Source organism: Poecilia latipinna, unplaced genomic scaffold, assembly GCF_001443285.1.
Source record: "Poecilia latipinna isolate Pla-1442-1.1 unplaced genomic scaffold, P_latipinna-1.0 Scaffold292, whole genome shotgun sequence".
In the NCBI taxonomy this organism is placed as follows: Eukaryota; Metazoa; Chordata; class Actinopteri; order Cyprinodontiformes; family Poeciliidae; genus Poecilia; species Poecilia latipinna.
In genome coordinates, this window is record NW_015112908.1 from 218,381 (window position 1) to 243,198 (window position 24,818).

The window sequence follows — 24,818 nt, forward strand, 5'->3', positions numbered from 1 at the left end:
CAAAGCACTTCAGCATTGGCTTTCTTACGTTTCGGGAATCAGACCAGCAAGACGACCACAGGGTCAAATAAAGCAAACTCTGAGGGATCGGACAAATTGGCTCTGGTGTGAAAAGCTTTTTAGATGGAATCAGAAACAAATGTTCAGCTCAAAATTAGACATACCTGAACTTGAGTTTTCATTGTGCAGCTCTATCATTACAGATTAACTGTTAAAAGGCTTAGCCTGATTTATTGGTAGCATTGGATGAAATGGTGTGAAATGATTGTCTTATTGATGATATCTCTCTACGGTGTTGAGTGTAACTCTAGAAAAAGGTTGCGTTTCTCTCTGCTGTTGGATCTTACTCATCTGTGATGGGCCTAATGGTGTTGGACAGGTGAAGCAATGGAGGAGGATGACCCCAGCTGTCTATGTGCTCATCACTAGCTGCTCCGATTCATTTGTTCAGTTCCAGGATGCCGGTCTTTCCCCAGAGGGCAATACCCAGCATGCCCCGTCTCTTCGGTTCATAGAGAAATTACCTCGGAAACCGAGCTGATGAGGGAGACGCGAGAAGCAGACCACATGGGTGTGACTGTTTGATGTTTCAGAACTTGGATTCAGACTGTACTGACTTGCCTCACTAAGCTCTCTGCCCATGCAGAAAACAAGCCCGGGTTTTATCCTCTGTGAATTTGTGCATGCATCTGTCGGCCTGTCTGCTAAGCAAGTCTTTCTGCGTGTGTGTTTGTGTTTTAGGGATGTGTTCATTGTAAAACATGACCTGGAGAATTTTGCTCACATCAAAGGTTTTACCTTCTCTGCATTAAAGGCACCCTGCTTATTACCTAGGCCTGCTGAGTCACTGGCATTGTCTGTTTGACTCACATACGTTTGAGCAAGAGTTTTTGCACTTGTTGATCCCACAGTCAGCAGGGAATGCTTGTTAATAATACATTTACATATATGTTTTTCCTGTAACTGTCTTCTTTTGGTTCCTGAATGTTTTACAGTCTCTCTTCCAGTTTTTCTGGTATTCATTTCTCCCTCTTCATTTCCCTCTTCCTCTGCTCTCTTCAACTTTGCCTCGAGGTGGTTTTAACTGTTAATGATCTGTGGGATGCATCAGCACAACTCCCACTTTCATAGGTCTATAGTAGTGTCCCTGATGTTTTATTTTGTCTGTAATGTATGGATTGATTTATGGACAGATGAATGGAGATGGTATATGATCAGGGTGTGGCAGCCTTTGTGCTCTCACTGTAGGATATTTAAGATAATATTACAAAACTGAAAAGAAACTTTTTAAATGTTTGTTTAAAGCAACACCTGAATGACTTTTAGATAGCAAGTAAGATATATGCTGAAGGGATTTAGTTTTTCATTTTACTGTTGAGGTTTATCCTGTGTCCTTTGCTGTAAACTAAATTATCTTAGGGTGAGACACACAAGGAGGACAGAGTCAAATCTGTAAGAGAAGACCAAAGTCAAACTTTTTGGAATTGCATTGCCCCAACGAGCAATTGCTGTTACAGCAAGCATAAAAACTAAAAGACATAAAACATACAAAAAAAAGTCAAATACAAATCAATACATAATGGGAAGAGAACAGGGAAGAAACAGTGATATACAGCAGCGTATATCATTGTCGACTGAAAGTTGCTATGAACACTAACAATCAGTTGTGAGTCCCCCTACCTTGTCCTTCATTAAAAAGAGAAATTGCTGTAAAAGTAAAACTTGGTGTTCCAGCAGGACAACGATCCAAATCAGAAAGCTTCAGGTCAAAAAATCCCACCAGAAATACAATAAAAGTATCCTGGTGGCCAAAAGACCCTCACAAAAACATTAAGCCATATAGAAGAAGACATGTATCTATATATTTGAGCCTCTATTTAATATTTGATGAGAAATTAAAATTTATTAAAGATGCATGCTGTGTAATCGCTACCATGAAAAAATATCAGGTCACGTAAATAACTTAAAGCTCTAAATATATAATAAGTTAGACTGATGAGTGTATGTAAACAAAGCTGTATTATTCTCAGGATATAGGTTTTATGTTTATGCTTTAGTTATCTAAGTGATGCGTTAACCAAAGACTCACTTGGTCACCGTCCTTTACCATATTGTAGATGTTACTTTAGATAGCTCATCTCTGCTTCAGCACCTGCTGAGCGGCCTCTGAGGCAGACGGTCCTATGAAGTAAAATGTTTATGCATCTCTCTGATGCTCTTCCGTCCTCCACTCTGCTGTCCTTTATCTCTACAAGGATGGGAACAGGTGGAAGCCTGAGGATGAACGTTTCAGTGTTTGTCCTCATAGATGCACTTACAAGATGTAAGTCAAACCCTTAAGATGTGCCGTTTTTATATAGAAAAAAAGAAAAACTACGGTGTCTGTGTTTGTATAAGGAAACTGTGACTCTGAGGGGTTGTTTTTCTTTCTGCTCAGATTAATACTGTAGACAAACACATTTTCTTCCTTTCTCATGGCAAATAATGACATTTATTTTTATTGTTTCAGTTTGAATTGTATTCCTCATTTCTGCCCTATGGCTACCTCGAATCATGCATTCCTGAAATGACTCGTGCCAAGCCAGGAAACATCCACAGATGCAAATCTCAACGGCAACTATGCAGCAGACGTGTTGCCGTTTTTCTTTTTTTCTTTTTTTTTTATCAGCACATTCTCCTTTTTATTCTGTTGACTGCTCAGTTACCTGTTGGAAGTCGGTGTGTGTACACACGAGTGTGTGTTAAAACAGAGTCCTGTTCCCACTGGAGCTGTCTTGACTTTTATTTCCTGGATTTACAGCAGAACTCCAAGGAGCCTCGCTGGTTATTTCCATGCTGGGTTCTAAAAAGTACATGAGTTTTCAGTTCTCTCTGCTCCAGCAACTTAGGTGGAAGAATGGGAGGAAAAGAAACCAGTATGGAAAAATATTTGTGTTCCCAGACTTCATTCCATAGTTTTTTGCACATTCATCATTGTTGTCTTCCATCCGTCCCGCAGCCAATCATAAACAATGAGAGCATTACAATTTTAAGTCTTAAAAGATGCAATGTTTTGACACAAATATGTGTAGGAAACCTTCCTTCTGTCTCTTTGTCTGTTTTTCCTTTGTTTTTGCTACTTTCATTTCATTCTGCTTTCTTCCACTTCTGATCTCATCTTCCCTCTAGTTGAACCTTTTTTCACTCAAGGGAATAAGTTTTCTCTGACAGCCTTTGCAGAAATCTAGTGGATGGGATGATTGTGTCAGTGTGGCAGAGAGAAAAGAACACAAAAGGTCAGTTTTCCATTTTTACAGCAGTTGGGTTGAGGTCTGCTGATACCCCAGGTCTTGTTGTAGGCGCGTTTATTATGCAGGCCGCACTGAGTGCGACCCGGCTCTCGTAGAATGAGCATTGACGTGGGTAATATGGCAGTGAATAAAGGTTTAACACTAATCCCTATAGCAATCTGTGGTCATGAAGAGCTAATTATCTTACAACTGATGTATCCCTCTGTCTCTCCCTCGCTGCCGTTCAGTCTCAGTCCATCTCACATATGCATGCATAAACACTCGGTGGTCTTCTGCAGCCATTAGGCATGGTAATGGGTTGGGTTTGCGTTAAACTCTTGGACATTAATTGTTGAGTTGAGCAGTAATTTGGAAGGTAATGGTCCTGTTACATGCAGCTTATTATCTGCAACTTGATGATGCTTGTGAGCAGGCTTACCTTGGACTTTCTGTCATCATACGATGCACTTGTTTTCATAGCACTCTCTCTTTTTTTTTTTTAGCGGATATTGCTGAATCACAAATCCTTTGTAGTATGCTTCAGGATTGAAGGGTGTTCTATAGCCATAAGTGTTTATCATGAATATCCAGCATCTCTTTATTTGTCTGGAAGCAAAACTAAACTTAGTTTTTGGATTTTTTTTTCTTCTGGAGCTGTCACTTTTTCTCCATTTGGTTGTATGTTTGTAAATTAAGCCACCTTAGGATGCATGTGTGTCCAGTGGGATATTTTTTGAGAAATTCTCACTTTTTATTGCCATGTAGGCTGCCTGTTCCTTTGTTTATGTAGAGATGCTATTTGCTTACATTCCAGATCCACATTAGACATTTCGTCATAACAAAAAGAGCAACAGTAATTTGTTTCTCATCTAAAATTAAAGTTAAGTGCAGCTGTAGAAATATATTTCAGAAAACTACTAAGAATACCAAGCATTGTGTGAATCCTGCAGTACTGAGAAAGCTAAACATAACTCAAATCTTCTGTTGACTGATTTTTTATTTTTTTTTAAATTTTGTATAGAAGCAAAAATGTTTAAAGCATTTTTATTTTTTATCAAGAAAGCCCCAGTCAGTCACATATTAGCTATAGTGCTAATATTTGACTTGTTTTGTTTTATTTGCAAACATATGTTATGTAATTTATAATGCATATGAATTAAAGTATGACTTAAAACTACGTTGCAAGGACGCATGGTTTCGGAAACTAATGCAATTTTCCTGTTTTGCCTTAAAATTTCCACAACAATTTCACCTGCAAAAGTCAATTTTTACTCCTCTTTTATTTAACACTCCAATATTCAACATCTTTGGCGCCAACATCTGTTCCACTTTTCAGGAATCCCACTTCCTGAAAAGTGGGACTCCAAACAGCGGGCTGAGTATCTTATTAAAAATGTGGCAATTCATGACACTTGGTTTTGTAATTATGTGACTTGACTTTCATGTTGAAGAATATTTGATTCCTGTCATCTCTTCTTTGCTAACCGTTCAAATTATTTGACATAGTACAAACAGTATATGTATATATAGTGCATGATATGCGTCAGACCCACTTTTATGGATATGTTTGTAATTGATTAATTCAATCATTAAACTTTTATGCCAACATTTTTTATAAATGACCTGATTGTTTGATTTTTGTTATTGTATGTAGCTCTGGTTCACTTGGTTGTTTGTGTGCAGTTTGGACGGCTCAAAACAATTAACTGCAGGCTGGGATCAGGGAATATCTGGTATATGAGAAAAATTAAGCACAACAAACACATTAAGAATTTATGTGTGACTAGCAATTCACTGGCTGGGGTTCTTTAAATTATTGCTTTTTATCCCTAAGGCTCCTAAATGAATTACTGTTTGTAATCACATGCAAGAATGCATTGCCAATGGACAACAGCATTACATTAACACAAAATATACAGAGGCTTCTTGGTTCTCTCAGAGCACTTTACAGGAGTCACTGAGACCTGGATCTGTCACCTACATATTGTTCCTTTGTCCATCCATTTATACATGTTACATCTTCCCTCTATTCATTCATAGAATAAAATAGGAATATCCAAAGTGCAGTGAAACTTTTTTTGTGTGTGTGAGCTTCGTTTTTTAGCTTTTTAGCTGTTATTTATTTTTTATTTTGTAATGAGCTCTATATTGCTATGTCTGTGAAAATAACTGGTGACTTTTGCATTGCTATGGAAACCCAACTTCACTACATGTGAGAGAACATATGTTGCACCAGTGCCAAACCGTTTTAGCTCATTTAAAGAGCAGAGCTTGTAGAATGGAATGGAAGATCAAATTAATGTTACTATAATTATTGCTGGATTAATTAACTTTACTTTAAAGTTAGCCTTAAACAATGCACTGCTCAATGCTAACACAAATGTAGAAATCTGAATGCAGGATTTGCAGTCAGGACATCTTCTGGAATCTGCCTGATTTATGTAAAACCACAAAACAACTAGCAGTCATTCCAAAGTGGACAACTAGGCTTGGACAGCTAAACAAACTCGGTGTCAGGCATATCTTGAATTACTTTTGTTTAAAGCGTGAAGCACAAAGCTCCGAATAATGGTCGATAATTTTCCTCCCACAGATGCTTTCTCACATTCCCATATGCCTCCTGGGGGTTTATCATATTTGCTGAAGATCTTATTTAGTGAGGATTAACATTCAGTCAACAAGATCAATGTCATCTCAACTTTGAAGGCTTTGGAAAGCGCTGTTCCCTTTAGGGAGCGAAGCAAAGCTGTCTGTTGCTGGCTTTGTGATTCTCTCAGCTTTTGCCAACTTCTGCTTCGTGCTTCTAGTAACTGCATCAATACGAAGAAGAGGTGTGTATGTGTGCAGGGGGGGTTCCCTCCATACACCGCTGAACAGAACAATCCAATATGGGCCAGAGCTTTACCGCCAGGCATCGATGGGTGCGTCACCTCAGCAGGCTGTCATTCTGGTCCAAATTGGCCTCTTTAAGTCCCATTTTTCATCATTAGTGTGAGACATAAAACTGATCTCTAAGTAAAGTTTAAAGTCAATTTCTGGTCCATCTCCATGGATTTTGCTAGGCAGTTGCCATGGGGACAATAAAGTAAGGGTTAAGAGGTTCAAAGTTGTGCAGACCAAAGAGTCTCTTGGTGGTTTAATTCTTCGTTAGAGTGAGAGATCACCGACAGATACGCCACTTAGTTGAAGACCACAGCTTACAGGATGCTAAAAGAAAGGTGCATTTAAAACCATCTCACTATGTAGCGCGCATTACATTTGTTATGATTACAAACAACAAATCACCTTTATTCATAAATCACATTTAAATACAACTAGGGTTGATGAAAGTGCTGTACAGTAACACTTAATGCAACATTAAACGTGCAAGCAAATACAATCAAGAAATAGATTAATGCTTGGAAGTCAGGAGAGGAAAAAGTGTCTCAAGTTAAATCAAATTGCCAATGGAGAGCGCACACTTAATGAAAGGCACAATCTTCCCATAATGACCAATCTAGAACATCCTGGAGGAGCTGTTCAGGTGATCCAGGAGCTATGCTTTTAGAATAGGGACAGAGATGTTCTGTGGGATGTGTTAAATTCATCGTTTAAAGAAGATGGACAAGTAAACGCCTCTCCAACTGTGAGGAATTTGTGGTTGCACAGTTCTGTGGTACCTAAATTAAGTTTTGCAATGCATAATAGTGAAATCACTGATCATTTTGTTTGTGACACAAGATGCGGCTTGATGTTCATTAAGGGTGGAACAAAAGGTGTTGACACAACATCTCACAATTTCAAAATACCACAATATGTCTTGTGAGATGTAATGCAATTATGATCCTACTATGATGTAAGGGCGAACGCTTTAAGCTAGATATTTTACTTGGAGACAAGACAGGAAGAGGTTCTGGATAATAGACAGGACAATTGGTAATTTCAACATTGTGATCTTTACTCTTTGCTCTGGAGGTGTAGGTCAAATCGGTGAAATTAGGCCCACAATCCGACACAAAATGACACAAAATTGTTAATGAAGTTAAGTAAATATATTGCGTGAAAATTGGCTCCTTGGTTTCTCCTGCCATCTCTGGTCTGTCAGGACCTTTTGCTCAACTCCTTGCTAAGACAGAATGTCGGGACAGAGTGGTTTTGACTTAATGTTTGTCAACCTCAATAAGAAAACCAAGAAAAACCAGTTGGAAGAATAAGAAAATATTAAGTGCAAAGTTTGATTCTTATTAGGAAATGTATTTGTGACATTAGACACACTTCTCTGCATCTGTGATTTTTGTCTCTTTTTTTTTTAAACCAGCAGAGTGGAAGGTCACCTTTTCTTGTTTCTTGTACAGTAAAACGTTTGTTATTTATAATATTTGCAGTGTCTTTGGTTTGCTGAAATGCATATAAAAAAAATCTTTCCTTTTTTGTGCTTTCACAAATAAAATAGGGGTTTAAAACGCAATGCTTCATCCTTTTCTACAGTCTAACAAATGTTAAATAGTATCTGAAGAATAATGCTCTAAATAATCAGAGCATTATTTAGTTATTTTTACTTTGTACACCGCTGCTTGCTCAGTGTGTATCTGTACCTTTACCTTGTTTCCTCTGGAAGATTTTCAGGTGTGAGATAAAACCTCACAATGAGAATATTTGACGGGCCTTTGAAGGACCTTCTCCAAACAAAGTCCAGACCTTATTCTCAGCACAATCTCTAGTATTCATGTGTGAAAAACAGCGTTTTTGTGAACCACTCTGAAACAGATCACTCTGGGATTTAAAGACTCTGGAGGAGGGTTTTTAGGGATTTATGAAGTGCTGTAATGACAGCCAGCACTTTGCATTTAAAGGTGTAAAATGGGTCCACTGTGCTTTCTTCGAATCTGCTTCTGATTTCCATCTGACACGCAACAAAGAGTTATTGATATGTTCCCTGGGAAAAGAGCACACTGGGATCGAACCCTCAAGAGGGGCGTCGAAGGGCCCTGACAATGTTGTATAATGACATTGCGTTTAAAAGGAGAAAAGCATGTCCTTTTGGGTTTCTCCACCATAGCTTCTGATTTCCATCTGACATGCAACAAAGCACTATTGATCCTTGGGGAAACAGAGCAGGAACAAAATCTCTTCCTCATCCCATGGAAACTGCTGTTTAGGGTCCCTCTGGAGCAAGCAGGCACGTGCTGTCCATGCATATCCACAATCAGGCACAGCTGAAGCCTGATAAAAACGCACCATGGGAAACTCATGCAGAAACTGAGGGCTCAAGTCACTGAAAAACGACAGGTAATTTTGAGCTGAGTGTGGAGCGCAGGGGGAAGTGAGGCGATCAATCACTTTGGTGATTACCCATGCAGATTTTGGTTCTTCCTGGCTTCATCAAGTCCGAGGACGTTGACTGATTCAGGACTGCTTGACAAACGAGTGAGGAAGAAGCACGTACCGTTCATATGCAGAGATGGCAGAAGATATTTTTGGGCTAGTTTGTGAGGAATAAAGTGGTAAAATGCTTATTTTGTTCAGGCTACAGAATTATGGCTGCTAAGTAGGTGGTAGTTACTTTTCTTGTGAGGTATTTGCAAACGATGGGGAAGGTTTTTTTTTTTTATATGGATTTCTCTTCCAAATGCGTCTGTGATGGCCACAGCTGGAGAAAAGTGGATTTATTGATCCTGGGAGTTTCATTTTTCGAACATAGTCATATTGCATAGGCAGCTTCGATTTTTGAAAAACACATGGTGTGCTGTGAGATAATTTTACGGCATTTTTGACTCAGTGGAGAGATGTGAAGAATTCAAACCTTTGTAGAGAAAATGAAGAGCTTTACACCGCTTTAGTCAGACTGCAAGCACTTCAGGTGATTCATGTACATTTACTTTATTATGAATTAAGCTGCTCTGCTGAATTTAGAGGAAATATGTGGATTAAATGGAGGAATTATTCATTTTCTAACACATTCTTCAAAATGTTTTGTCTCATTGAGATACAGAAATAGACCCAACAATAATAGATTTACAGTGATGAGCTACATGTCTTTCTGTTTGTCATTTTTTCTTTTGAATATGACTGATGACCAGTAACAGAAATAAGCTGAAATTGATTATTATGCCATTGTCTCTGTGGGGCCGAAAAGAAAAGCACACATTATTGGACACAGACTGACCACAGATTCATTTTCAGATGAATTGCCCCCTATGTCTTGGATTATTAAATATCTGGAATGTCTCATGACAGCTTATTTTTAGTTTTCTGGCAGATTCTTGTCAGTTTTTTTTTTTTTTTTAATACCCAGTTAATCCAAGGAGTTCGTAATATCTTACAATTCCACAGCATCACAGATCCTGATAGTGATCAACAGGTATGCAAATTAATTCTTCTGGCTCTTTTCCTCAAGCATCCAATGGCAGTTTGACTCAGTTTGGGTGGTTTTCCATGGCAGTTTCATCACAGCTCTGGCAGGTGGTGTCGACAGATTTCAGAAAGGTAGCACAGCGTGATCTGTATGTCACACAAACACAACGCAACGAAGGACGACACAGAAGCTATTCTAAACATTCTGTTCAGCCCGGCATTGTTCTTATGATGCGCTCAGTTTCTGTTGTGAGTTTTTACAAATGGCAAGTTGTATCAATGGAGTTGCTTTTGTTTGACAACAGTCAGTCTTTTACGTTTGTGTTTTCAGCCTGACTCAACACTCTCGGTTCGTCTCATTTGACCAAAAACACAAACGTCCAGTAAAAGTCTCAGTACCTTGTTTTTTTTTTTTGTTTTTTTTTGTAACCTCCCTAAGAATCAGTTAGCATTGTAAATAGTAGAAAAAGAAGCAGACAGGCATAGATTACTTCACTAAGCAGCCATGAAACTCTTTTATCAAATAAAAAAGTTAAGTTTATTTTAAGTATTCATCAGTTACATTTATCTATTTATATATGTGGGATTGTTTCCCCCCCAAAATAAATAAACTTTCCAGTGTATAACTTTGGTCTTTCAGAAATGGACGAATATATATTTTAAGATTTTTTAAGGCTTTTTTTTTTTTTACCAGGGGTGCCAATAAATCTCCAGGCCACTGTAGAAGACTTTAGATTATTCATACAAAACACTTACTGTCCGCAGTGTGGATTCATGGGTAGTCAGTCAGGCGGTCGCAGGGTTGTTATGTCGCTGCTGGCGCTTGCTGCCCTGTGTAGCCCAGCAGCACGCAGTGCTAACCCCACACACATGAACACCCCTGCTGGTGGTTAAAGGTCTGCTCGAAGTGAGGACTTGACAGCATAAACACACAAACACATACAAGCATGCTCCACTGCCTTTCTTTTTGTTGTGACCTGCTTTGGCTTTCTTACCAAAACTGGGAGCAGGGGAAGGAGCTGCTGGAAAAAAGCCACCTGTGCAGGCTTATGTGAACGTAGAAATAGACAATCAAAACTGCTTTGTAAAGTTTAATATTTGAGTAGTAATATTCTTCCGATCACATAGATAGAGCTTTGCATATTACGTACTAGAGGAGTCAGATGATTGCAGCTACACCCTTATATAGGATTTATTCTTAAAGGAAAAAAAAAAATGCAGACTCGTGAAAAATAAAAGTCAACACTGAAATTAGTAACATTTATCTTCTCTGGACACTCCATTCTCTACTTTCATGTACATTTAAATACATGGAAGTTTTCAAATCTCCCTTTTCTTTTCTTTCAAATATGCCAGAATCTTCTCACGTGTTCAGCGATGCGATCCTTTGTGAAGAAATTATGTCCTGTTCCGTTAACAAAATAACTTTGATTAACCACAAAAGCCAAGTTTGATTTTACTAGCATCACCTATCCCTAATTAATACCAGACCTGCAGAATGAAGAAATTCCTCAACTAGAACCTGTCTGTCAGCATGAAGTAGGTTAAAAGTCCTCACAAAGCACAACTTCATGGTCTGATAAAAAGAAATTCAAGAACAGATGAGGAACAAAGCCTCATCTGGAAGGAGTTATAACGTCGTTCCTAAAGGCTTTGAGACACCACAGAGCCACAGTGATAGCCATTGTTCACACGTGAAAAAACATGGAACCTTCCCAGAAGTGGTCAGCCTGATAGTATTTTTCTAAGAGTGCACTGATGACTCTTCCAGGAGATCACAAGCAAGCCCAGAACAACATTAGTCTTGCTGACCTCACCTGCTTCAGTTCTGGTCAGTTTTCATCATTCATGGTTAAAAATGGGCAAGGAGAATGATTGGGTGTCGGGTTGTTGTCTTAGGCACAAGTACAATACACATAACAGGAAACTGCAACACACCAGGGAGTTCATCTTTGCATGGCTAGAAAACCAAAACATTAAGATTTTGGTATGGCCTAGTTAAAGCCCAGACTTGGACTGCAATGCTGAGTTGCCTCTGGCATGACCTTAAACAACATGTTCTATCTGGAAAACCCTCCAGTATGGCTATATTAAAACCATTTTGCAAATATTAGCAACATTTCTTGTGTGTATGATTGCAAATTTAAGAATAAATTGTTTAAAATATAAAAAAAAATAAGAACTCGAGGATGTGTTGTATAGGCTTGTTGAACTAAAGCACCTCTGATTTGTTTCTTAGGATTACCTGAAACATCCAGCGGAGCGACTTCTTAAACAAATCTGCTGGACAGGCATAAAGATGGATTGTAACAGAATGTGTTGCAGTGATTTCAGTAATCATTTTTAATCTGTGTGCTGGCGGATTCTTTCTCACCTCGGCCCTGTGTTCACGAAGCTCGCTTAATTAGACTGATTGATTAGACGGGGCGATTCAAGACTCTCATCACGGCCCCTCATCCCGGCAGCGCTCTAATAAGATCGGATTGCTCTTGTGCTCACATGTTCTCCCACAAACACCGAGCCCACACACACACACACACACACACAATGCTTGTTTGGCCTGTCATCGCGCCTCTCCATCTTTCTCATCTTTCTGACTGCCTGTCTGTCACATGCATATTCAGTCAGATTTTACTGACATGAAAGAAGCAGCCGAGCTTGCAAGTGCAATACGCTGAAGACTTGAAGTGAAGTTTATGTTAACATGAAAAGATTGCAAATCTCTCATTCCTCTTCATACCTCTTCGTTTTCTCTCCATTCCCTTCCTTCCTGCCCCATTCTTCTTCTTGTCTGCCTCTAACTGTGATGCATCCTGTGTTCTCATCTCATCGTGTCTCATAAATATGTCTGGTCCCCATCTTTAGCCAAGGAAAACATTGCACTGGATAGCTGGAAAGCAGGAATCTCACATCTGTCTAGACTCAACGGTGGACTCGCGCCCCAGCGTCCGCGCTGCATAAGTCTGTCGCCCCGTTCAACTCCTTTCACGTCTGAATGTGGAGAGTCATGCACATATTTTTATTTGCGGATGTAAATGTGCATTGCTGTAGCAGCAGCTTCCTGCACTCAGCAAAGAGCTTCTGCTCATCAGCACAGTAAAGAGACTCTCCTTTGCTGTTGTAAAACTTTACGGCTTTCCGTGTTGCTTTTGTCTCCAGGCATCGGATATTACAAAGGATGATAGGTATTCATTTAGATTTTTGCCAGATCACCAGTCCTCTGTATCAATACAGCCCATCTGAGCTCTTTAAAAAGAGACACACGCTCTAGTGTGTGAGTGTGTGCACGCGTGGCTTTATGGGTGTACATTTAGGACTGTTTGTGATGAGCCCACTGCAGTATGACCCTCTTGAGAGTATTTATGGAGAAGATGATTACTGTGGAAGGAACAGAACTTTGATGAAAATCATCCCACTTCAATTTGTACCTCACAGGCCTGCAGTTGGTGTCCCCGTTTATAGATAACATTGTAAAGGTCCACAACTGCACTTGAGAAACAGAATGCACTCATAAAGAAATCATGTCCTCCTGCCTTTGATTGCTGTTCTGTAACTGTGTTTGAACAACTTTATCTCTAGAAAATAGTAAATGGTGTTGCTGATTCCTACCTGCAGGGATGCATCCAAACACTGCAGCTTGGTAGGTCCCAAGAAGTGCAGTTAAGAGACTCCTGGTCAAGAGACTGAAATGACTTCCATGTCCATTTCTGATATTTCCGGACGCAGTGCCTTCTAGCTTTTATTAATCTCTCAGAAGCCAGACTCATAACAGAGCGAAGACTAGACGTGAGGAAGTAGTTTCCATTTGAAGCCACATTTATAAACAATCATGGACTAATGTAGCTTTGATGGTGGTCGGTTGTGTACCTCTGTGAAATACTGAGATCCATTATCGTTTTACATCATAGCTGCACATGTAGTCAAAGTAATATAAGTTGTTGAATATTTCCAGTTCACTCTTTCCCTTTTCTTGCGCACTGTTGTTACAGAACATTTTAATGTTCATATTTTCCTGTGCTGCAAGCGCCTGATGGATTTCTCATATGCTGCAAAGCTGCACATGTGTAGCCCTTAACGTTTGTTTTCCTTTTCATGTGCTTTTTTTCTTTCTTTGTCCAACTGTGTAGCTTTTATTGATTATTTTGGTCCTCCTTTTAGCTGTTGTGTACCTGATATCATAAAATAGGATTTTGCGATCTGTTAACATTAGCATGATATTGTTTCTATCAAAGGATACCATTATTTAATTAAATTGAGGATAACTGTTGAAAGCCAATTAGGTAGAAAATCTTCTGCTTCCACTTATTACACTGAGCTCTGGAGCATCAGTCGACTAATTTACCATCAGCTTTTTCATGGAATTATCGTTATAATATCAGCCTAAAAATTCACTTTGGTTTGGCCATTAAAATCAATCAGCTGCAGCTGTTGAGCCTCATTTAATCTGTTCTAACACTGGCTGGCCAACACAGAAGCCTCGAAATCCGCTTTTGAAAATAAATGCTGGAAGCATTGCAGGAATCTCTGAATGCATGCTTTGCTAGTAAATAAAGAACAACTTTAACTACTGGGTTAGTCTACCGGCAAACACCTACATTCAAAATCGAAAAAAAAGAACGAAGAGACTAAAGCAAGATATGAAAACTTTGTTGTTTGTTGGTAGTTTTAGATTTGTTGTCGATAAAATGAGGCGACAGAGGTCTGAAGCAGATCTGTGGTCTGTTCCTGATTTTGCATTTGATGGAGTCAAACGAGCCGTATGATAGACCGTATTGACCAACTTAAACGCCCTTATTGGATGAGAAGTGGCCCGGAGGTGCTGTCCCAGCGTTTTGAACAACAGACCAACCAGACGAAAACCACACACTCATGTAAAGCACCAACTCTTTTCGCTTCCACAGCACTCTGAACAATTACCCCGCAGCTCTTTAAAGCACACACACAAAGACTATCTTTACGACTGCAGCATTTCCACCATTCTAGCTCGCTGTTATTTTTTTTTTTCCCCTGCTTTTCTTACCTCCTTCACCCAGAGACCATTAAACTAGATCCCTCCTAAAAGGCTGTAAGGCCTCTCTTTGGCTAGCCACTTCTCCAAAAGCCATCCCATCACTCTTTTCATGTTTTTAAATCAAAGTCCATGAAAGGTTGAGAGAGAAGGGAGAGAGAGAAAAGGAGGAGGGGGTAAAGCAGACTGAAAGTTGGGACGGGTTTTTTGTGTTTGTGGGCTGGAGACAAATCTTAGTTACAGAACCATGTGGCCTTTTGCACGTACACACCGACACTGCCACGTGCACAAACTTAATTTGATATGGAACATGCTCTCCTGGCCGGTTCTGCTCTGCTGGGATTTTACTTTTTTTCTCCTCTGTCTCCCTCCTCACCTGCTGGGAGTTACTCTAGATGTTTAACTTGCTCTTTTTCTGTTATTTTTTTTCTATTTTCTCTTCTGCTTCCAGACACTCAGCTGCACCCACTTTCCTGCAGCACAAACACTAGTGTAAAACAAAGTCTGGAGGTTCGGTGTGTATTAATTCCTTTGCCTCCCTCACACAAGGTTTTGATTTTGCTGGTGTTCAGTCTTTTCGATTTGGTTGGTAGTCAACCTGAAAATGTTTTCCTTGATGATTTTTTGGCAGAAGCCATGTTAGGGGAACTCTGGCCAGCTTTCTTCACCTGCCAGCTGTTCAGCTCAAGGTTGCTTTTTTTTAAGTTTCAGACCTAAAACAGCATTCATTTTACAGTATATTCCTGGATTCCCAACTTACTCTGAAAGCCCAGTTCCACAATCGTGACTGTCTTAAAACAGGAGATCTCTTCTGACTGCAGTAAGTGGTGATGGGCAGTGTGACGGGTCCTAAAACACGTTTCATCCAGGTATTGATTGTTTAAAAAGCAGCATTTTGTTGAATCTTGAAGCACTAGGTACTGGAAATCTACACATATCCCTTAATCTCACATATCCCTTACTCTGCTTTGTAAGTTATCTTACAAAGCAGAAAAACCTTGAGAAAGCTCCTTAATTGCTGTAATGCCAGTAAAGGTTTTTCATTTGTCTAGCATATATTTTTACATGACTTTGCCTAACAAAAATGTTAATAAATGCAAATAAATTATATGTATATTTTATAGCTTTATACATCTCTCCGTTGGTATTTTTACAATTTAAATTTAATGATGACCTCCAAGTGTTTGAGGCTGGTATATTACTTCCAGTCAAAAAGAAATGTAAAGCTTGTGGTAGTTAATAAGTTTGGACAGAATGAAGATATGTGCACAACTTATTTGCACTGTTGCAGCTAATCAACTTTTTAAAAAAATATATATATTCTTGCTAAAATGTTAATGAATGTTGTTTTGGGACTTATTTAAAAGTTAGATATTTATCTGTATGTGCTGTCCTCATCTCTTTGTTCAGTTTTCAATTATTACCTCACAACCTATTCTTCATGTCTCTTATAACTGCTAATACTTTGCACTCACACTCCTTTATGAGGCATTTTGCTCTCTGGAAGCACTTTGGCTCCTTGCAGATAAGGTGAGAAACAAAGCTTTGAGCTTCATAGGAGGTGTTTTACCCTGATAAGCCATCCTGTGACTTGGTGAAAGATAAATGGAAACCTTGTTCTTTCTTTTTGTGATTTCTCTCTACCTTGCTGTCTCCCAGGGTTTTTCATCTTCCTCTGCCTCGACTCAGTAACCTTTAAGGTAGTCCAGGAGGGGGGTAGTGGGCAGCGATACAGGAAGAAAGAAAAATGAAGAATGAGCAAACATTAGAAAGAGAAAAGGAGTGTAAAGGTTTGAAGTCAGGAGAACCAAAAGAAGACAGAGGAATTATGGACAAGTAGTAAGGACTAGCTTGTTCATTTTGAGGTTCCTGCTATTTGGAAAAAGCTGAAACCAAATATTTATGAAGGATCTCTTTACAAGTAAATGTGATTGTATAATCTTTCTTTAGAAAAGCTCTTAAAGAAATTAACCTGATGTGAAAGCGATGAGCTTGAAACAAAGTTTTTTTTTTTTTTTTTTTAGGGACATCTTAGCAGAATGTCTTTTTGTCTTCCTTTCCGAAACTTTTATGTCAGCAAAAATGAACCCAACAAAAAACAGCTATCATTGTCTGTCACAATAAAGTCACCAGAAGCTGGTTAAAATGTTCATCTTCCTTATGGATCTCTGATCCGTTATTAGCATTTAGTTTACAGACAGTGAAATATCATAAGCTAATGTCCGTGCTTGCTTTTCTTTTTACTTCTCCCTCTTTCTATGTGTCTTTGTGTGAGGTAAATAAAAATGTAAAAATCGATTTAGCTTAAGTCTGTGGGTGGGAAGCTACTAGTTACTCACTCATCAAACATGCAGGATTACAACAATTCGCCCAATAAGCAACACAAGATTAATGTTAATGTTACTTAAAAACAACACACTCTTTCTTTAATTTATAAAAGAAAGAGTGTGTTTTGCAAGTGCCAGTGGAAGCTCTTTCTATTTATTGCCCTCATGAACAGAAACGACTGTTGCCGCTCAACCCCTTTGACCTCCTTTCTGCTTTTTGCTCCTTCATAACACAGGAAGATGTTTGGTGGTGAGTGTTTTCAGTCGTTGCCTGCTGTGCCTTTTAAACCACATCAGTTGCTCTGCTTTTACTTCTCGGAAAAACTGTTATGATTACTCAGTCACTAAAGAAACGGCTGTAAACATTATGATGTCCCTTATAATGTTAATATAAAACGGTCATTTGGTATCCACCCTGCATCAGTTTCTCACTCATCACAGGGGCATTGATGTTTCATACCCACTTTTAAACTGATGATTTAAACCAGCTTTCTGTATTTAAGTCATGAAATGTGTTTATATGAATGACATTAATAATATCTACTTGCACTGGCTCAGTAGCTCAGTTATTCTGGTTTGATCAGAGACAATGATCCATCACCAGAAGACAGGACTGGTTCAAACGTGGATCAGAACCACAATCAATTGGGACTGTGGAGTAATATAAAGTCTTGAACAAAATAACTTGAGATTTTATTACAGTTTCCATCTCCATATTTTATGAAAAATCAACGGATTTGCCATTTTTGCTGTCTTGTGTCAGTTCTATCGAGCTGAATGCAGTGAAGAAGGTGCTTTGAAGACATAACCCAAAGTTAAAGTGTTTCATAGTGCTGAAACTAAACTAAACCATTTTTCTTCCTTTCCCTCTTGTCTTTCCTGTTGTCCAGGTGACTGATCAGTCTGTGCGGTCGGTAGCTGAGCACTGTCCCGAGCTGCAGTTTGTCGGCTTCATGGGATGCCCCGTCACCTCTCAGGGTGTCATCCATCTCACTGCGGTGAGTATCAAACCAATTCTTCACTTGGATTATCATAGTAATATTAAATTATCAGTGGATAATTTACTGTAGTTAAGAACTCCATTTGTGTGTTTACTTATAAGTTGAAGATAACATACTTCCCGCTGTCCTAGTTGAAGATAAACTCCCTTGTTTCTTTGTAATTACTTGTTTCAGTAAATGTCGCCAAAAGTTCGTTTTTTGCTGTCTAATCGGCTTACTCCAGGCCAGCTCCGAGACGTTGCTGCAGGTTGTCTCCAGGGGGTATATTTAACTTTTATGAAATGAATTCAGGCACGCACTCTGTTTTTATCTCTGACTTAGTTTTCAAGTTATTTTGTGTTAACTTTTAAATCTCATGAAAGCTTAATGAGATGAATCCTAATAATACGCCGCTGTTGCGACTACACCCCGCTGTTTGGATATTACCATGCTAATGAGCAGTGCTCCGTGCTTAAAGCTGTTCCATGCCATATAACGTAAACGCGGACACACGCGTATGCGTTCGTGTTATAATTGCTTGAAGTAAATTCACAGGAAAATCCCTCACCTTGTTTTCCTTGCCATTTATTTCCTTTTCCCAACATGGCATCTGTCTGGAGTGCGTGCAGCTACAGAGTGCATCTGTGTGTGCTATGTCCACACCCATGTGTCCTTCTGTAATACAATTCGATTTGTGTTTGATGTACTTGGGTGTACACTTGAGTGTGCACACACCTCAGTGGACCTGCATGCTCCCGTTTCTCCTCAAATGCAATTACAGTTGTGTTAATAGGACTGAGGCACCCGATGCCGCGCTGCATTATTAGATTAAACAGCAGATTAATTTGTGCTCATAGTTTTGGCCCCTATCATCTCTGCAGCCTCCGCTGACCTTGGCCATGGTGTTGTAGACAGACAGTAATGAAGCCAGCCAGTCATAACAGCATTAGCATACGTGGAGGTGGACGCAGGGACCTTTGCACACACAAACACACACCTACAGAGGAGCGCGCTCATTATTATTTATGGAAGTATTAACCAAGGTGAACATTTAGGAGTTCAGAAGAAGAAGTTCATAATTCTGCTAATATTTATAGATTTTTTTTTTCCAGCATTCAGAGCCACGAGCTTAGTGGATCGTATCGTTCGTTTGGACTTGTTCCTACCAAATGCACTGACCTTGAACTTCCTAAAATCCCATTACAGTCCAGACTGTTATTTACAGTATGTGCAAAATACCCAGAGGACGTATCAGAAAAATAAGAAGTTGTCTGGTTTGTCTTTGAAATTATTCTAGAAATTTTCTACTGTTCAGAAGCAGGGAATTTTAATATAGTAATGTGTTTGTCATCATAATCCACTATTTTTTCAAAATGTTTTTGAAAATGTCTAATTAAACATTTTTCATAAATTAATTCCATTACATTTGATGTGTCCAAAAATTAAATGGCTATCTTGCACAAAAAAAAAATATAAGGAAATATATTTTTAAAAACAGTTACAAACTGAACACATAATTCTCTTTAACATTTTGGGAAATTGTAGCTTACAAGTAAATTATTTTATTTACTCAACTAACAATATACAAGTATATGGAATCTGTTTGCATTTTTAGCACAATTAAGTTTAAGTAGAGGCATAAAATGATGCACTTTGTTTACACTCAGTCTCTTTTCAGTGTTGTAAAAATGTTCAAATACTAATCGCCCCATGTGCTGTTAAAACGCCACATTTGTCTTATTGACTTATAAAGCCTTCCTTTATTATTGCTAACATAATTATCTGTCCCTCAGTAAATGATCAGATTAGTTTATTACTCAGATCTTCAGCAGCCTGAAAAATTACAATGTCTGAATTAATCAAGTTGTCTAAATTAGTTTATTAGTTTATATTTTTTCTATCACATTCAATATTTTAACATTAAAGCATCTCATCATCTGGTGACTTCTTAAATGTTGAGCATTTTAAAGAAGAATAAACTATATTCATTGGCATTTAAAAGAGCTTTTCCCACAGCTTTGATAAATACATATCTTTTATTTTAAAGTATGTTGTACTTAAAAAAAAAGTACATTTAGAAGAGCCATTTATTTGTCTTCGGATACAAATTAAAAGATTTTACTGCATTTCATCATTATTACTTGTAAGGCAGAGGTTGTTTGATTGTGTTCTACCTAACCTGCTCACAAAAAATGATGTACAGGGTTTTAGTGTTTTTCTTGTCAGTCTTCTTTCCTCCAACATTTGGTCTTATCTAAACTTCTTATAGTTCACCCAAAACACACTGAGGTTTTTTTTTATTTTATTTTATAATAACTCTCACTCTCTCCACATGTCTCATAAATCTCTAGGCTAGGTATTGGGCTACTTTTAGCTAGCTTTTTTTTTCTCTCTCTGTTTTGATATACCTAGTTGATAAGTCTGCTCATGTATTTTCCCTGCTGTCTCAGTGAACAGTTTGCAGATGAATCTTACAGAAAGAGTAGGCCTACTGTTTCAAAACACTTATAAACAAAACACTTGGCTTCGGACATCACAGTTATTAATGACGAGTGGTTCAGCAGCGTGCTGAGCTGCGTTCAGGTCTCATTCGCACGGTTTTCTGTTGAGCCTCAGGTGATTTGCTGTTTGGTCAGGATTCAGATTTGAGTCCAGACTTTGAGGATATTTGCCTCAGGCCATTATTTTTTGACTACGAGGAGCAAAGAGCGGCGATTTGCACGTGTGTAAGATCTTTTTTGAGAATGTTGGCTTTAAATGGCAAAGAAGATAAAGACAGAAAATGCTAAGCTATGAAGAGTAGCTGTCAATATTTAACAAGTGAGTTTCTCTCTAAAAGGGAAAAGATTTTATTTGGAGGACGTTCAAAAGTAAATAACGAGCCATTACGTATTTCTGTTTTTGTATAGCCACATTTCCACTTTCATCAAACATTTATTGAAATATTTAAAGTTTTATGTAGTTTTCCAAACAGTTTAATATTTGTTTCATTATTAGCTCGAAATGGCAGTATAGCTAGTTCATCCCTTCATAACATTTTCCAAATGGATCTGTCTTTTCTGACAACAGTCAATTCATTTTATTTCTTAATTTCTTTTCTCATTTACTAAAGGGACCCCAGACACATTGCTTTTAGACTGAATCCATTGAGAGAAGCTATCTATTATTTTTTTTTCCAGAGAGCATTTAAAATGTAAGCACAGATAAGTTCATAAGTTCAGTCTCCTGTTGTAATCACTTTTCTTTCTGTTATCCATCTCTCTGCCTACATCTCAGTCATTCCACCTCCTCCTTTTTCCATCTCTCTATAATCTCTGACAGCAATTATCTTGTTTGAGAGTTGATTCCTCCTCTCATTGATTCCCACCTGGTCCCATCATCTGTCAATTTAAAAATCATATTCTTGGTTTTAGAAATCGTTGCATTTCTGATGACTCCACGGACCTCCGTGTGGTTCCAGGACTGTGGCGCTCCTCTCTTGTTCGATTATTGTGCTCTCCCTCCCTTCTTCTTTTCCTGGCTGATCACACTCTCTCTGATAATCTTCCCAACTAGCTCAGTTTCTACTTCTGATATATATGTATATAAAAAAGGTGGAGGAAACCATCTACTTTTATTTATTCTCTCCTCTAACACCTTGTTTTTCTTATATTGATTTGTCCCGAGTCAGGATATGAAGAAATCAATTACAATTGTATTTTCTAAATAGAAAGAGCTGGAGGTAGAAATTGGCGACATGTTGTGACACGTTCGATGCAGTCTGCATGGTTATGCCGTCTGTTTTACAGTGTCTCCTCTGTCTCTGTTGAGGATCACAACTCACTGTTTGTGCTCATAAATCATCTTCTGCTTTGTAACTAAAAGACAAAACAATGTTTTCTCTCTGCCCAGCAAATAAACACTTCCTGTACTAGTTGTTAATTAGTATGGGAAGAGAAACTGATGATTTTAAGGGCAAGTGTTTGTGGCCGCCAGGATCTTACTGTAAACTTTTGTTTACGGTTGGTTTTTAGATTGAAGCTCAATGTTGGCTCTGAGCTTTCGACATAAATAACATTTTTATTGATGAGGTCTGTTATTTCCCAAGGCTGTGTTATTGATGGAAAACATCTTGAAGGGGGGCTCTGTGGTTGTCCTAGAAGCTTTAGTGATTTGGCGCTAGGTCTCAGCAGGTAATTTGAGAGAATATGTATACTGTAATATACAGTACAAGTGTTTACAGTGGCTACCACGCTAAAAATGTGGAGAAATGCGCCTTCAAATAAATATAACTTTTATTGCGGTAGCAGGATCTCATACTGAAAAAAATAGGAGAAATTGTTGGATGGTGTTAGAAATAAAAATATCAGCATAGGCCCAGTGCCACAATTGTTGACACCCCAAACATTTGCTGTAGTTTTTGGTAATTATTTGCTTTTGCTAAGGTTACATAGAACTAGTGGAGGCCTTTATTCATTGGTATTTATACATGGAAAAGGGCAGGGAGTTTAACCCTGGACCTACATGGAGGATTGTAGCCTCCATATGCGGTGTGCCTGATCCACTGCTGAACCACATGGCACCCCATCAGTTACTTTTTAAGTTATTAGTGTGCCTGGAACACATTAATTGGTAATCATTGACTACCTGTTTCTCTAAGATACAAGTATGATGTGACTGAAAGACGCACAGATGACCACTGGCTCCACTGAAGTTTTGGCTTTCCACAGCTTCATTGTTTCCTCTTTGAGCTCTTGAGTTTTTTTTTTTCTCAAGCTTCTGGTATTTAAACGTATTTAAACTTCTTGATGTTGCTGTTGCTATCACTTCTGCTCTCCTAGTCATCACAAATGTATCCGTCTGGATCTGGAAGTCCCACATCCTCATCATCCTCTGCTACTCTTGGTGGTGTCTCCTACCTTGGGACCACCAGTCTATACCTAGCACAGGTTTTTTGTTTCTCAGTCATGTTATGGTGTTTCCATATAGTTCTACCAAGATCTTTCATCCAGTTTTGTGTTGGACTGTTTCAGTGGCATTTTTACTCAGCCTGCATCTTGACCCCTGCCTGATGTTGTAGACCGTGGCTTATATTTGCTCTACCGTACTTAGGGCCTGTTCCTGTGCTGCCATGATTGGGCCTGTATTTCTCTTTCTAGCCATTGGCAGACCTCTTCGACATGAACTACTTCCTCAACCTGTTTGTCTGATGCCCCATTCAGAGGCTTTTGCTTTGCCTGTTACTGAGCAGTGGACATGCATTCATGGAAGTTTCCTTTTAGCCTACATCTGTTTTACTTTCTTAGCTTTCTTAAATTTTTTTGCTAAAAACTTTGAAACTGATAAGTGTGTATAGCTGTGTAATATTACACCTGAACACAGTGTACTATATAAACAGGTGGAAGGACAGTACAGTAAATTTTTATTTAGTTATATGTATGTGTTGCATATAAGGTTGAAGTCTTTCCACAGGCTGCTGTTCAGATCTGTGTGTAAAGTATGTGATTTATGTCTACAGGCAGTATATTACCAGCTTTGTTAATTTCATTCTGCAGCTGTCTTCAGTCTGCAGTTTCGAAAAGACGAGGAACACCCCGAGAGTTATGATGTAACTTTTATCAGCATTGCAACCTGCTTGTCTTTTTTGTACAGTATTTTTTATTCTGCTTTGTATATTCATCTCTTTCCCTTCTACTCATGTGCCTTGTGTGTGTTGTATTTTTGTGTGTGTGTGTGCGTGCGTGTTTCTCTTTCTCACACTCATGCTCTCTCTCCTTCTGTCTCTCCATCTTCCTGTCAAGCTGCTCTTTTCTTCTGCTGGTGATTAAGCCCAAGGTCGGCTCTATCACAGCGCCAGTGTTTGAGAGCTGCTCTCCGTGCCAGAGAGCCTCCATTCCTCCAGCTTTAGATGTCCCACCGATGGCCTCCTCTTCTCTTGTCATGCCTACCCAGGATGCCCCTCCTCATACATCAGCCTATCACTACCCTTAGACACTTTGGGCCACTGAAGGGCTTTTGCTGTCTGTGCGAAAGTTCCCACCCACGGGACGGGAGCCAAAGTCATAACAAATGGGGAGACTGTTGAAGAATGCGTCAGAGATGAAACGAGGTATATTTGGACACTGTAATAGCTGTGTGTTGTCTCTGTGATGTGCAGAGCTCGGATGTTTCTGGTCTTAATTTGGGGCCTTGTAGATTAATTCAGCCGTGCTGCTTCAGTGGTTTTGTTGTTCTTCTGGGGAGAAAAGTTGGGACCTTTTGATTAATGCGCTACGAATTTGACAGAATTGGACCACGGGTAATACTTCATTCTCTCTTTGTGTGTTTATGAGCATATAAAACAGTCTGGTTCATGACAGCTAAGATATTTAATTTCATAACTAAAATCATATGCTCTATTTTTCCGTGTACAGTGTAATGTGCAGTGCTTGGTTCAGACCATTCAAAGCACAGATTAGGCTCCGAACCAATAAAAACCACATACTGTCTCTAAAAAGAAACTATTTATACTTCCTAAAATTTTCCATGTTTTGTCATTTAACCACAGATATGTGCATATTTTGTTATTTTATATGATTAACCAATAGAAAATAGTGCATCATTGCAAAGTGAATGGAAAGTCACAAATAAAAATCTGAGAAATCACATATGTAGAATTTTGGAGTTGGTTCTGAATTGTCCATTTTTAACGCTGTTGTTCATAATTTTCTTTTGCCTGGCATGTTTGGATAAATATTCCCTCTGGTTTTGGATGCTGTGCTTTTACTTTTTCACTTTCGGACATGTGCCAATAAGATATTTTTTTTTTGCAACTGAAGCAGCTGATTAGCATCTAAAAACTCAAGGAACACCTGATCTTTGACCCCACATCCAGAAGAAGTTGGAAAGGAGGCTTCATGGATGCAGAGCAGAACGAAAGAGT

The 24,818-nt window shown here is 38.7% G+C and overlaps 1 protein-coding gene across 1 annotated transcript in view; it reads left to right on the forward strand.

Annotated features, from left to right (window-relative positions):
* Positions 1–24,818, forward strand: part of fbxl17 (F-box and leucine-rich repeat protein 17) — a 232,957-nt gene that overhangs the window by 64,735 nt on the left and 143,404 nt on the right. The window contains exon 7 of the mRNA XM_015034258.1: positions 17,828–17,935. Coding sequence (XP_014889744.1) covers positions 17,828–17,935 — 108 coding nt within the window. The remainder of the gene's footprint in view (positions 1–17,827; positions 17,936–24,818) is intronic.